This window comes from Phragmites australis, chromosome 7 (genome assembly GCF_958298935.1).
Source record: "Phragmites australis chromosome 7, lpPhrAust1.1, whole genome shotgun sequence".
NCBI classification, from domain to species: Eukaryota; Viridiplantae; Streptophyta; class Magnoliopsida; order Poales; family Poaceae; genus Phragmites; species Phragmites australis.
Window position 1 is genome coordinate 24498500 of NC_084927.1, and position 14634 is coordinate 24513133.

Consider the following 14634-nt stretch of genomic DNA (forward strand, 5'->3'; position numbering starts at 1 on the left):
GAGCACGCTGACGTATGAGCTCTAGAGCCATATGTTAGTAATGCACTATTCGTAAAAAGAAAAAAGTTAGTAAGGAGTCAGCTCCCAAGTGAAATTTGATAGTGCGAGTTTGCAGACTATAGTGTCGGACAAAAGCAGCATTACTGGTTCAGTTTGAAATACAATCACTCGGAGAAACCTCCCACAAAATTGTAATGCAGGCACACAAAGATAAAACCCATGTGGCCATGGATACGACCTCGCCGAGGAAAATTCTTGAATCTCCAGTACCCAAGAACCGATTTCCCAGAGCACCAATCATTACACAACATTTGTTTATTTAACCAGAAAGGTTTGGATGCATGAAGAGCTAAAGGTGCAACTCCGGTATCCACTGAAACCTTGTGAATCTTGCTTCCTCTTCGCCAATAGCAACTTCTAATCAAATGGTTGTACTAGTATTTTCGCTGTCACGAATAATAGCTCGATCTATCATAGCTCGATCTATCATAGGTCAAGAAAGAATAATGATTATGCTAACATATTGTTCATGTAGCTTCTAGTCAATTTACATGTTATGTCCATTCACAGACTAATAGCTTCCAGTTTTTATACACTACGTTTGCGGAGACATGGCCGGTGGGGACTAGAGTTCCTTCAAGTTTCCTTTAGCAGGTGGTTGCTTAGTCCCAAAGGTTCAGTTAGAAGAGCTCACCAGCAATCCCTCTTACGACCCCTTAAGATGTATTACACACCGTCGTTAACCGACTACAGCTTTCCTTGCCAGAAATATTTGTCGATGCTCCATGATCCACCGTTCAACTTCCCTGGCTACAAATGAATAGTAGGGTTAGGCAAGAGAATCATTTAGGTTAGGCACTTTATACCAAAGCTATATAAAAGTACCAATAAAAGGTCACAGCTACAGCTAATGCTTGCTCTACTGTTCTACAACATAGCCTGTTAACCAAGGTCAGAATATGGAGAGCACACAGTTTGGCACACAAAGAAACTCCAAAACTGGTCACCAGTAGCGGTAAGATTTGCAGAAAAAGGAAGAATTACCATTTTACCACTTGTTCTTTCCCAAAATCTCAAGGACTAGTTTTGTTAATCACCAGTGAAGGCCAGGAATATAGGAAAAAATCAAGCATTTTTTTTGTATTTCTAGAGCCACAAAGGAATCCTCAATTGATGCATCCTGACATACTTGTTTTTTTGTCAATCAAAAGGTCAAGAAGAGAAAATTAGGTTCATGTGCTAAAAACATTTACAGGCCCCTAGAAAACACCAGCGACGGAATATGGTCAATCCTTTTCATCCCAAGTGGGATTTGCATCAAGAATAGGACGTGTAGTGCACTTTCTTTTCCGAAGTACCTCCGAAATCAAGGATCCTGAGATTCAATAGCTCCAGTTAACATAATTGATTCCATGGAAGCGACCGTCAAGAAATATTGTCCTTCAAACAGAAGAAAAGGAAAAAAAAACTGTCAACAACAACAAAAGGACATGATGCAATTATGCAAACAACAGCGAAACAAAATTTTGCTCTAAGCATATCAAACTCACCGGTGGAATGGCCATAACTAAAATAAAATAAATCTAGGTTCAGTGGAAAATTAAGAATTCAACTGCCTGGACTTTTAAATTCTAATAGTTGCAACTGAGGGACTTCAACTAAAAAGAGACAAACTCTGTTGAAATGCAGAAAAAAATCAGGATCCACGATGGATTCCTACCATACGACACACCAACAAGATGCAAAGCTTCCAATTCGTTGTTGGTTACTCTATCCTTCGCATGCTTCATTTGGCACTTTGGCGGTTTTCCTTGAATAAGCTAATAGCTTGATCAGCCAAACTTCTGCCAATTTGGATAGACTAGCAAAATCTGGTGGTCTGTTTTCATTACCTTTCCTCCAATGTCTACTTTCTGCTCACCTCCCAATACATATGTGTAATACTTGAGATTGCTAAGTTTCATGACACATGGTAAACTGCTGAGCAAAATACTCTTATGAACTCATGAGCAACATGAAAGCTTAACAGTTAAACAGAAAAAGAAAGTTATTGGTCACCTGGGGTTACAAACAGTAGTAGAATGCAGAGAGCATGTGCCCAGATCTAAGAGCCAGAAGCCAGAAGTACTTTTCCAATGTACATGGATTACACAAGGCTAACTTTATTCAGACAAAAGCATGTGTAATAAGAAGTCGTGCCGGTAACCAATATTCTGCATTCTAGTCAAATTATTCTGCCTGTATGCTGCATTACACGGTCCTTAAAATCATGTAGTCAGTAGTTAAGCTTTCAGGAAAGATCTAACAATGTTATGCCCTCTAGATTTCAGACGTAACAAGCAATTTAAAATGAAAAGAATCAAAAGAAGTGCTGCACCTCAAATGAAATGCACTAGAATGTACATAAGAAGCACTCACAGAGAGATGCATACAAATGAGCAAGAAGAAACTTCTGAGCAATGTCAACAGAAAGATGCTGCTTTATGAAAGTTACACAAACTATATTCAACCAGAGCAGTTTTTCTGGAATTGCTTTATGCAGGGCTTTTATCCAACTTGAAAGCAAAAGGTTCTTGCTGTGACTTACCATTGTAGAGAGACTCTTGAACCACACCAACCTACTGAATTCTCCTCTTTGCTTCTTAGTTTGGGAGACTGCCTTGTTTGAAACAACTGTCCTCTGCTCCAATATAAGTACCCGCCTGCTGGCCACAGAACTTGCTAGAGGTGGTAGACAAAATGAAACAGGAATTCAGATCCAAGTAACAGAGATCAAGGGAAATGGACAACAGCGTCCCTGTAGTTAGCAAGATTTTTTGCTCAGGCACTCCAACAATGCTGATGATCAGGAGGAGACCCGTCGTAGTGAATGGTGGTGGTTTTGTTGTTACTGACCTAAGCCATAATGTTGTTTTCGCTGTAGATGGTTGTGGAATACTTGGATCTAAGGGAGAGCTTATGATCAAAGATGGCGAAGGAGAACCAATACTGTTCATTTCTAGAAAGGTAATGCATCGTAACTGCAAAATAGTAACTCTTGGATATAGTGCATGCCTTCTCTATTTTCCATCCTTTGCTTCACCTGAACTCTAGAAAGAATCATAGTCTCTATGAAGTTGTTCTAATTCATATAAACTTCTTTATGTTATTCCATACTTCTCTTAAAGTTTGTGGAGAAGCAGGAACTTCTTTCTGTTCCCGTTCCCCTAAAAAAACTATAAAGATAGCTCTCAAATAAGCACAATATTTAAAAAGAAGGGTGCAAGTAACTTCACGTACTTTTCTTGAGAGAACGCAGAAACAAAACTGTGAAAAAAAAAGGCACAAATATTTGCCCTCTAATGTCCTTACTTCCTATATTTCTTTGACATTTACCATATTAAATTCCTCCACTGCAGGGAGGAATTGTTCAGGCTCTAAGCACTTGGAACAAATGGAATGGGTACTCAATGGATTACCAAGGAAAAGACAAATTGGTCTTTAGTCTGACTGATCCTAAATCATGCATAGCAAAAAGTGCTCCAATTAGAATTTATATTGAACCCAAGAGGCACTGCAAAAATTGGGACTTTGAAATCGGTGGATCTTTTGCAGATAGAGACTGTACAATAATTGATTGCACTGGAAAAACAGTAGCACAGGTATGGCATCCATATCTTCCCTACAAACAAATACTTCCCAGTCCCCCCTCTGCTTTCATAGCAAATTATATTTATTTGAAGAAAATAATTTTTGTTGTCACTAAATTTATTAAAGGTATACATATATTTCCAGTCATGTATACAAATTGTGAAACAACAGATCCAGATCATGATTAACAAGAACTATTCCATGACAGCAGGAAAACAAACTCTATTCTACAGTCATGGTGCATTTTTGGCTAACTAAAGTGTTTAATCATTTCAAGCGATACTGCTTCCCTTTTATGTGCATGTGCATGCAAGTGGCTCTATGTAAAGTGTAGAAGTGTATGGGCATTTGCATGCATGCCGCCAACATTTGAGTGTCAGAGGGAGTGAGATCTAACACATGATATCTGTTATTCTGTTCTGTAGATGGGTAGGAAAGAGCTGGTAGGAGGCAAGGACTTCTACCACGTGGAAGTGCAATCAGGCTATGACCAGGCTTTCATCATTGGGGTGATGGCAATTCTTGACAACATCCATGGAGAATCCACTAGATGCTGATACTATGAATGAGTGAATTTGCTGTTATTTACAAGGGTACACTATGTTCAACAGCAATGATGTTGCAACCTACTTTCAAGTCAGAAACCGATACATGTTCACCGGCACCATCCCATTGTATCATCCGCATGGCCACATTGTATATCATTTAGAGGCCAAGTGATGATATGAGCCTAGCTCACGCTGCCACTCAATTATTTCTTTGATAATCGGAGAGATACATAACAAGTTAACAACCAAAAGAAGAACTAAACGACTAAGTACACAGAAGCGTAGAAAATCCCTGGTCCAGTGTCATCAACCTGCTATGTGTATCCAATAGATAATCAAGCATGCCCACTTAACATAGAATTATAATTCAATACACAACAATTGCATTTTGATTCTTGATTTGTAAGCAAAATAGCTAATGTGCACCTTGTATACTCCAAAGTAGTGTACTAGTGTTCAAAGATATCCAATAAGCAGAGAAAGCAGAAAAAGGATAGCAAACGTTTCGACTTAGTAGTTGAATTATGAAGAATGTTACCAACTGAACTTGAGCTTCTCTGGAACAGCTTAGGCTTAATTTTAATGCTGCAACGAGCTTAAGCCCTCCCAAAAAATTAAGTTATTGGAGAGGCCTATCAGGTAAGCCAATGTGACACTTTCATTAAGAAATTTAAGTCCTTCCTTGGCTTTACTGATCCCAGTTCGTAGGACAATCTGCTAAGCCCCTCAACAGGCCATAGATTCTGTTAGAAAACTAGAAAGTTGCTACCAAATACTAACAAACACAGTTAAGAAGAAAGATACACAGAACCTTAATGGCAAGTTTCAAAATTGCACAGCAAAACTTGTATACTCAGGCTTGTGTAGACAACTAGACATAACTATTGGGACTTGAAAAATGCACAACAACATGCATATTCTGTCCTAAATAATAATTCTATATTAGGATGAACATACGCAGAAAAGAAATGACACAAATGAAGTACCTCTGCTAGAGAGTAAATTACTTTCATCCAGTTCGTCAAGCATTGAGTCTTCAACTGCTAGATCAATCAATTTAGTAAGCACGCTCCCAAACATAGCTGCTCTTGAATCTTGCAAAAGGCCCAAAGCAACTGATGGAACTTATGCACTAAAACCCAGGAAAGTGACTGATCATATACAGTACAGTGTTTAAAGGAGCACGTCAAGCATTCATGTGTGCAATTTTTGCAGCGTCACTGCAACAGATCAGCACTATGGCACTTGTTCGACTCATTCTCTTCATGAAACTCACGGAATCACTTCACTGAATACATTGAACGCCAAAAAGCTTAACTTTTTTGTTCTTACTCAGCATGAAGTTGGTTTGATTGATTTCTCAGTAGTTATGTAGCCTTGGTGCATTGAGTTTCTTTTAGCTGAATGTCCTGCAAAACAACCAATGTTTAAGAGACAAGTATAAGCCTTTCAATCGTCAACTGTGTTTCATTCAACTGTGTTCAAATATTCACATGACAACGCATGTCAGCAAATTAAGAATCATGTCGATTAGGTCTTTAATTTAGAAAGAATCACATTAGGACCAGTGCTGTAAAATCTTGCCACAGTTTTTGCAGACTCGAAAAACAGGCTATTAGACCCAGCATTTCTCTCAGATTAAACATGTTATCATATCTGTGACGTACTAAAATGTGGAAAGGACCTTGAGCAGGCTGTAGAGTCATTAAATCTTATGCAATGTAAAGAACAAGAGTGCTGACTAGATGATTATGAGTTGGAATGGAAATAGAGATAGTTCAAATAACAAAATGTACATGTTGGTATAGATGTGATGCAAGAGGCAGCTGACTTAAAAAAAAAAGTCACCAGAGCTTGTTCTTCTAATCCAGACAAGTGCCAGTTGCGCTGCAATAAGCACTGGAAACAGTTAATGTGCTCTTCCCAACAATCTATTTTAGTATAATTCAACTATACAGCCACTGAAATATCTAGGCTTTGGCTCAGGGGAGAAGAAACTTTCTGACTAGATGAAGCACGCCCTGAAGCAATAAGCATTATGTGATCCACCTCACTAGGCATCCCAGCCTTCAAAAGACAACTAATAAAAGAATTAACTGTAATATTGTCAGGGTAACACCCAGTCTCCACCATTTTGTGGAAAAAGGTGATGGCTTCTGATATCCTACCCTTCATGCAGTGCCCAATTATTAGAATAGTATATGTATACTTGTCAGGATGACACCCTTTCTCTTCCATATCCATTAGGATCAAGTTTGCCTCGTCGACCTTACCACCCTTGCACAGTATATCAATCACAGGATTGTATATGAATGCTCGTGGTGCAATGTCTGCCCGCATGTTTAATTCCCTCAGAAGACCAAGTGCTTCCTCTGATCTGTTCTGCTTACAAAGTGAGTGTATTATGATAGAGAAGGTGTACACATTTGGTTGGATATGAAACTGAGCCATTTCCTTCCAAATCCCCGTTGCACCATCAAGCTGTCCACACCGACAATATCCATCGATCAAAGAACTAAATGTAACAACATCAGGAGGGCAGCGACGGAGCATCATTTGCTGATACACTCCCACTGCAGATTTCATATCCCCAGCCTTTCCATATCCATTTATAAGCACATTGTATGTGACCACATTTGGTGTTATCCCAGACCCAACCATGTCATTGTATACTGCCATCGCATCCTCCATCCTGCCAGCCTTACAATAACCTGAGATCACTGAGGTGCATGTCACAACATTGGGCATGCAAACACCATCCCTTTGGAGCCTCCTCAATACCTCACGACCCTTGTTCACCTCCTTCACCCTGCATAGCCCATCAACAAGAATATTGTGTGTGACAGTATCTGGTGAGCAGCCAAACTCATCCATCCTTTCGACCAACTCTAGCGCCTTTTGCACGTCCCCCACCCGACACACGCCCTTAATGACAACATTAAAACTCCAGACATCTGGGGTATACAATCCCTCCTGAATCCACCTCTCAAACAAGGCAATAGCATCCAGCGCTCGTCCATGGTCAATAAACGAGTTCATGAGCCTGTTACACGCATACGGCTCGATGCTGCAACCATACTGCGATGCCTTTGAGAGAAAAGCCGTGGCACCATCGAGAAGGCCGGCACTGGTGCAGGAGCAGGCCAGGAACGAGAGGAACCCCGCGTCGGGAAAGTACCCCGACTGGTCAGTCATTTGGTCGAACAGCCTAAGGGCATCACCGTGCCGGCCGGACCGGCACAGCAACGCAATGACGTGGCGGTAGGAGTGCTCAGACGGGGTGACGGACAGCGATGGGGAGTGCAGGGCGTCGAAGAGCCGGAGCGCGGAGTCGGCGCACGGCGCGAGGTGGAGCGCGGCGGCGACGGCGAGCGGGGAGGGCGCGACGCCGCGGAAGGCCGGGAGGCTGTGCGGCCGGAGGAAGGCAGCGGACGCGAGCGCCTTTGCGATCCAGAGCTCGGCGGCGTGCGGCGGGGGCGGGGGCTGGTGGCCCTTGGGGCTGAAGGAGTGGAGGAGGCGGTGGCGAGGAGGGAGGGTGTGGTGGCGGAGGAGCATCGGAGAATGCGGAGGCGGGGCCGGCGGAGCGTATGCGAGGAGGCGGCGGAGGCGGCGGTGGTCATGGACACAGGGCGAGGAGAGGAGGCATCGACACCAGTGGAGAAGGGAGAGGACTGAAGAGGAGGGTTTTGGTGGGTTTTCTGGGAATTTTTTTAAAATAATACTAATCTAAATTAGTATTTTTTTTAAATAATAGACTAGGGTGAGGACAGTGGCCGTCGGCAATTGATGTACCGATAAGGTACTATTTTATAAAAAAAATTGAAAATGCATATTATTTTTTAATCCTCCATTAATTTAAGATAAAATCTAAATTTTGAGCATTCGGGCGTTGATATTTCCGTCCTCACGCTCGTGCCAGCCACCGGATGCAATCCCTCCCATGTGTAGCCGACTGATCCCTCTGCAAACTCTCTACTCGGTAGTCTGCATCAACACTCCCTATCTCATAGGCCTAGGCAAAAAAATATCGGAACCGATCAACTGAACTGAACTTTTTCGGTGTTCAATGATCGGTTCGGTTCCAATTTTTGTGCTATTCAATAGTCGGTGGTCATTTCGGTTGTGAGGTATCAAAAAGCTATTATACCCGAATACCGACACTAAGCCAGATAGCACCTCGCCTCAACGGCCTAAGCCAAGTAGCCAATCCAAGCAAGCAGCCCACTCGGCCACTCCCCCTGCGCCCACCGCCCAGGCACTGAGCCAGCCGCTTGTCCCACAGCCCTGTAAAACAAACCCTAGCGACTAACGCTCCGCTCACGCCACCACCCCACGAGTTTGAGCCACCTCCCACCTATCACCTAACTCCTTAACCCGCCACCGCCCAAGCCCTAGGCGGCAGGCGCCCACCGACCAATCCCTAGCTGTCCGCGGTCGGAGTTCTAGACGTCGCTTGGCACCCTCCCAGCAGAGAGCAGACGACACTACGACTGACAGCGCCCTAGCCCCGAGCAAATGACAACCAACACCCGAACCCTAACAGACGATTGCCATCTTGAGTTCTTGTCTTCTTGACCAGCTTTAAGTTGATTTGAACATTTTGCTTGTCAATTATGATATGTGAATATGTGATCATGTAAATATGTAATTCCTTGGCAGCTTGTTCAATCTGATTATCTAAATATGTGTTATGTTACTGCCTGCTGTCTTCAGTCAGCCAACTGAAGGTCTGCTGGTCTAAAATGATTTTCAGTGAAAACTGAAACTGAATGGTGAAAACCGAAACCAAAATGTGCAATTTTCCAAGTTTTCTCATGAATTTTAGGTTGCATTCAAGCAAAAACCGAATTATTCAAACACTGAAGAAACCAAACTGATAAAACCAAAAAAAATTGAATGCCTGGCCTATCTCATGGCGAAGTTGAGGGAAACGAAGCCACCAGCACACCATATGCCTCAATGCCCTTTGGCTCCTCGCCGACCGCCGCTACAGCCTCTTCCCGATAGCGGATCCCTCCTCGGCTGCCCTCCACTCATTCCACTCCTTCCCTTCCCTTCACCCTCTACTTTATTTTCCTCTTTAGATGGGGATTTCTCCTCATCGTCGAATCCGAGCTCCTCGCCGTCGGGGTCAAGCTCCTCTGTGCGGAATCAACTCCTCAATGTTGGGGCCAAGTTCCTCCGCGCAGGATCAAGGTAGGGACAACCTGGGCGAGTGCGGCAGCGGCAGATCGGGTTCCACGCCGTCAAGCTGAGATCGGGCGTCGTCCAAATCAAGCTCATCCACGAGGCCACGGTGAGGCGGTGAAGCCACGGCAGGCCAGCGCCACTGGCTGCGAGGCGATGCGAGAGGTGGCAAGCCCATGGCGATGAGGCGGCATTGGAGCAACAAGCCAGCGGTTGCGAGGCCACGACGGGTGTGTCAAGATGGCAGGCTGCAACTGTGAGGCAATTGATAAGCAAATCTTCGTCGCTTGGAAAGCAAGTTGGATATAAATTTGAGAGCAAATTAGAATATTCTTATATGCAATATTAGCAAAAGTAGATTAAACCAGTGGGAAAAACAAAAAATAAAGTGAAAATAAAAAGAGCGAATATAGTTGAAAGGGACAAATTGTAAGAATTTTAAGATAATTCCCAAAGGAAATCATGACAAAAATCACACATAACCGCATAAGCAGAACAGGGGAAATTAACAATAATTTCTGAAAGCAAATTATGATATCAGGAAGATGATTGAAAAGCAATTTGAGGCACTTAGGTAGGCAAAATAGCATTAGTTTTGAACAAAAAATTGCTTATGAGAGCAAATCTGTATGAATCTGGGAGCAAATTTGCCATAAATCTGAGAGCAAACCTGTGAGCATCCTCTGGCAAATTAATTCAAAATATGGAGCAAACATGTACAATTAAAAAGAAGTCGATGAACAATAAAGGACCCTCGCATCTTGCAAACGAAAGATGGTGGGCAGGTTGTAAGAGCAAACGGGGTTAGTAACAATGTACACCATGGAGGCCACGCCTAGAATGACCTTGCTAATGCAGAGTTATCGTTTGGTCATTGCCTCAACTGCACGTTCGCCAGCTCGCCGTGGCCTTGTAGCAGCTTGCTCGCCACCACGCTGTGGCCGTGCAGCCACGTGCCAAAACCTCCCTAAAAATCTAGTTGTCGCATGACACGGTGAGGTCACTGTTATTAGCGCTGATGACCTGGACGACTCCGGCACAAGGAAGAAGAAGAAGCTACCAGAGGACAAGTCTAGAAGGTCCAACAGACAACCCAAACCCAATCCAAATGTTTATGGTCCCAGTTAGGCTTGTTCATGAGTTGCGGTCCAAGTCAGCGTGTGTGCGTATATGAGAGTGCAAAGGTAAAGAGGAGAGGGCAAGTAGCACAACATTGTATCTCTATTCTTCTATCTGAACTGCTAAATCTTGAACCTCAAATGTTCTTCATCTCCTTGGGTTCTTCCTCCGAACTACTCCCAACCACCTTGTGTGCTACTCGATTTGCACCCTAACAACCTGGTATCAAAGACCTCGTTCTCACCACTCTGGATTCCCACCACCATTCCACACGCTACCAAAAGTTGCTTGGTGCCATGGACCCACAAACAAAGCTCATTCTTGATGCACTTCATGACCGATTTGAGGCCGTCGAACAGCGATTCGATGGTGTCGAGATTTCGTCGGGCCACAAGCTGCGGAAGATCAACAACCTCTCCACCGCGATCGATGCATGGAAGCCCCAAATCGACTTCTTTTTAATTGTACAGCCCCAACCTCCAGGCGCCTCTACTTCCAGCCAGAATCCACCCACCTACCCGCGCCTCCAGCCGGCAGACGCCCTCCCACGCCTCCAATCCCTCCAGCCGGCAGTTGCCCTCTAGATCTGGTGAGTATCCCACCCTAAAATCTGTTATAGGATTGCAGACTGCCCCTGGTGAGTAGCACAACCGCCTGAATTTGGTACTATCTGGAGATGTACCTCTAGTGAAATTGATATAGGTTACTAAAGTTAGTGCGGTCCACATTTGGTACTATCAGTCCTTAAATCTGTTATATTGAGGATGGAGTACCCACTGACAGTAGTATAGCATATTGAATAGTAACTTATTTATTTTTTTAAAAATAGTAAAATGTATCCGTATATTAGGTTTTTTGAAAAAATGGTGTATCCCCGTAACCATATCAGCCCGATACCGATACTCATATCTGTATCGGTGCTGCATAGGTACCCCTTTCAGTTAACCTGTAGTATTCACAAAAGTTGACTATTTTCCTTAGATAACTATTCAGTTTGGAGCAAAGAACTAAATTTCTCATAGAAGGACAAACAACATGGACACCTAAATTGTATTAACTAGGGAACTGGCTTGCTAGTTAACCTAGAATCAACAATAAGCTGAGCAAAGGTGCGAGTGCACCATATGCGCAGGTCGAACCAAAGGGAGCAACTTTGCTAACTGGCACAGAAGGTTCAGATTTGTCTGCTCAAGAGAAACTACTTCACACACACACAAAAAAACAGGGAAACAATGTGCACAAGATTAATTTCTAAATCACATAAATTCAAACGTTTCCTATCAACATCCAAAATGTTCATGCATTACGCCAACTGAGGGCAAACTACCGGTCAACTGGACAACGAGTCACTGAATGTCCCCTCTTGAGGGGCAAAAATGCATCACCGAATTGGGGAATAAACTGCACCGTGGACTCCCATTGCTAAATCTAAAAACAAGATGATTGCCATGAACCAATAAAACCTCCAAATGAATCTCCACGGTAGCCCAACACACAGAGGAAGATGAGGGCGACGGAGACAAGAAGAGGTGGATGTGGAACCGAAGGAGGCCTGGATTTGGACAGTAAGGGCTTCGTACAATGAACCCTAGAGGCAGCAGGAGAGGAGGGGGAGAGAACTCACTCTATCGCCTGCGAGGTGGATGCAAAGGCAGAGGTCGAGGTGGAGACGCCACGACAGCCGTGGAGGCTATGGCGTAGGTGGAGGCACCATCCGCAGAGATGGAGATGACAACGACAGCGATGACGGCGGTCGTGAGTCCAGTGTCGCGAACATGTGGCTGAGGAGACAAGAAGCGTTGCCCGACCTCTATAGATGGGGAGCGTTTCCCCCGTGAAAACTGAGTGGCTTGCGTTGGAGACTCCGTTAAGTGGGCTTCCAAATAGGCTAGTTTATTGGCTTCCTCCACAGAAAAAAGGCTAGGAAACTGGCGGGATCATGGGCTTCCAAAAGAGTTCTTAGGCACAACGATTCGGGAGGGCCCTCCCTGTCTCTCTTCAGCTATAAAAGTTAGAATGGAGTGACACGTTGCGTTGAACGGCGAGACGTGGAAGATAAACGTCTCAAAAATGGATATTGAATTATCTCTTTAACTGGTATCATATTCAAACTATCTGATATCTTTTGCCTTAATTATTTGTTCTATCTAGTACCACATTTAACCGCATTCGACCGTACTAATGAATTGTGTCACGTCACATGCACAACCCTCCGCGCTGGCTCCAGGCCGATGGTAAAAGGCAGTGGAGAACAGGAGAAGACAACGGCGATAATAGGTCACAAAACACAGTATCGGTAGCGTGTTAGAGCCATCCTTTGAAATGAGAACAAAAGAAAGCACCAACGGAGAAGAAGAGGCAGGAGAAAGTGGGAAAGATAGCCAAAATGATTGACGACGCAAAATGTCGCACTTGTCACTTGATACCGTTTGCCCACAATGGTATTTGGGGGTACTGGAGTGTTGTTCTGGCACGAGATTTCGAAGTTTTTTTTTTTCAAATCCCAGAGCTGACCCCCGCACTGCTGCCGGACTGCTCTACTGATCTTCTATGCAAAAGAGAATCCGTTGCTGTTGCTGACAAAGGTGGACAGACAAATTCCTTTTAAAAAACTAGACTAGCCTACTGTAAAGCATTAGGCAACCATGTTTAACTGTAGGCACGAATGATAAGTCCACAGTGAAGCCAAAGCTACCAGGGATGCTTATGGATTATGAATTATGGGACAAAACAGTGTTGGCTTATATGCTGAGTTTATGGGATTGTAAATTAGTACCACACTGCCGCTGAAAAAGCATGACCAACAAGCTCATGACTAGTTGACAAGACCGCACTTATCCTCGTTTCATGAAAGGAATCCTCATTACTGAAATGATCAAAATTCATATACCTCGAGATCCAAAGAGTCATCAGAATTCAAATATCAAGTCAAGAACATTCCACATCTTGGCATTCAGCAGCCAGCTGCTCTTTCGAGGCCAGCACGTTTCTGATGTCGAGCCCTTCGGAGTTTGGAGCTGTGCACTAAAATACGATCAGATTTGTCGAGTTGTCCCAGATGCTTGCCAGAATATACGAGTGTACAACTACTGACTGGCTGGCTCTCACATGCGTGGCCAATGATTCCCATACCATTGATGAATCAAAATTTATTCATTATTGACCTACTGTTACATGCAGCTCAGGATAAAAATGAACGGCTATTGAGTAATGGAAAGGAAAGCACCAATGAGCTACATTCTCAAGTATGCCAAAGAATGCATGCATATATATTCCTGCAATACATAAATGATCCACAAAACATGGACTATAGTTCTATCATAGATTGGCAAAATGGATCAGCATTTGAGATTGCTAAGTCATTAAACATTATTTGGTTCCTGGAATTATTTTACCGGATAAGAATTTCAGCTTGTTTCAGATATATTCCATAATATTCCATTGTTCTACATAACCTTTGGCAATTTCAGTGCCGCTAGAATGTCACTTGTCGAAAAAAGGAAATAGAAATTCCATTTTGCATGTTGTAGTGATTTTCGAACAAATTTGCTTAAATATGATATCATAATTGAGAAGAGATGAAAAATGCAAAACCGCCAAAATACTTTAAGGATTTCAGTGCCTAAGCAACATATAAAGCCTTTTTGGTTCGGAAAAGGAAATTTGAGGATTCGGCTTACGTTTTTTTATTCTTTTGATTTTGGGGAGTTGATAACAGTATTTATCCGCATCATTCAAAGCCACAAAAAGTTGTTCATTATATAGTATAGTAGATACCTTTGGAAAGCTCACCTTCACCATGCTCAGGTTATTCTGCACATACTAGGAGAGGACAATGCACATTCGAATAAAAGATGAAGATTGAAAGTGCAGCAGTCTTACAAATAACTAAGCTTTCCTAAGGCTAGGATCATTAGTCTCAGGATGGTGTGGGGATCGGGTACCATAAGTGCGACTTAAATATTTGATTGTTCACTCAACCATTCCACATGGAGTAACATTGAGTGTGAAGAGTGCTACTCACAGGCGACAAATTAGAACAGATCGTGCCAATTAAATAATTGAACTCACTATGTACAGCCGTGATCAATTAACCTCCACACTTGAAGTAAGCAATTCTAACAACACATAACCAAACACTGGAACAGCA

General features: G+C 43.2%; 2 protein-coding genes across 2 annotated transcripts; one reads left to right on the forward strand and one right to left on the reverse strand.

Moving 5' to 3' along the window:
• Positions 1-300: 300 nt before the first annotated feature.
• On the reverse strand, positions 301-7842 carry LOC133924299 (pentatricopeptide repeat-containing protein At2g06000-like). Its single transcript, XM_062369771.1, has 5 exons — positions 6027-7842; positions 5165-5587; positions 2588-4892; positions 1359-1440; positions 301-810 (listed from the first exon to the last, which is right to left on the reverse strand). The coding sequence occupies exon 1, from the start codon at positions 7731-7733 to the stop codon at positions 6129-6131; it is 1605 nt and encodes a 534-aa protein (XP_062225755.1). The 5' UTR covers positions 7734-7842; the 3' UTR covers positions 301-810; positions 1359-1440; positions 2588-4892; positions 5165-5587; positions 6027-6128.
• LOC133924302 (protein LURP-one-related 6-like) lies at positions 2782-4187 on the forward strand. The gene is made up of 3 exons (XM_062369773.1): positions 2782-3006; positions 3399-3641; positions 4056-4187. Exons 1-3 carry the CDS (start codon positions 2782-2784, stop codon positions 4185-4187), a joined length of 600 nt encoding a protein of 199 aa, XP_062225757.1.
• Positions 7843-14634: the final 6792 nt, after the last annotated feature.

Bases quoted from the DNA above. Each gene is read 5' to 3' on its own strand.
- LOC133924299 (XM_062369771.1), bottom strand. From the start codon at position 7,733: ATGCTCCTCCGCCACCACACCCTCCCTCCTCGCCACCGCCTCCTCCAC.
- LOC133924302 (XM_062369773.1), top strand. From the start codon at position 2,782: ATGGACAACAGCGTCCCTGTAGTTAGCAAGATTTTTTGCTCAGGCACT. The intron at 3,007-3,398 runs GTAATGCATCGT...CCTCCACTGCAG, and splicing joins TACTGTTCATTTCTAGAAAG to GGAGGAATTGTTCAGGCTCT. The intron at 3,642-4,055 runs GTATGGCATCCA...TCTGTTCTGTAG, and splicing joins CTGGAAAAACAGTAGCACAG to ATGGGTAGGAAAGAGCTGGT.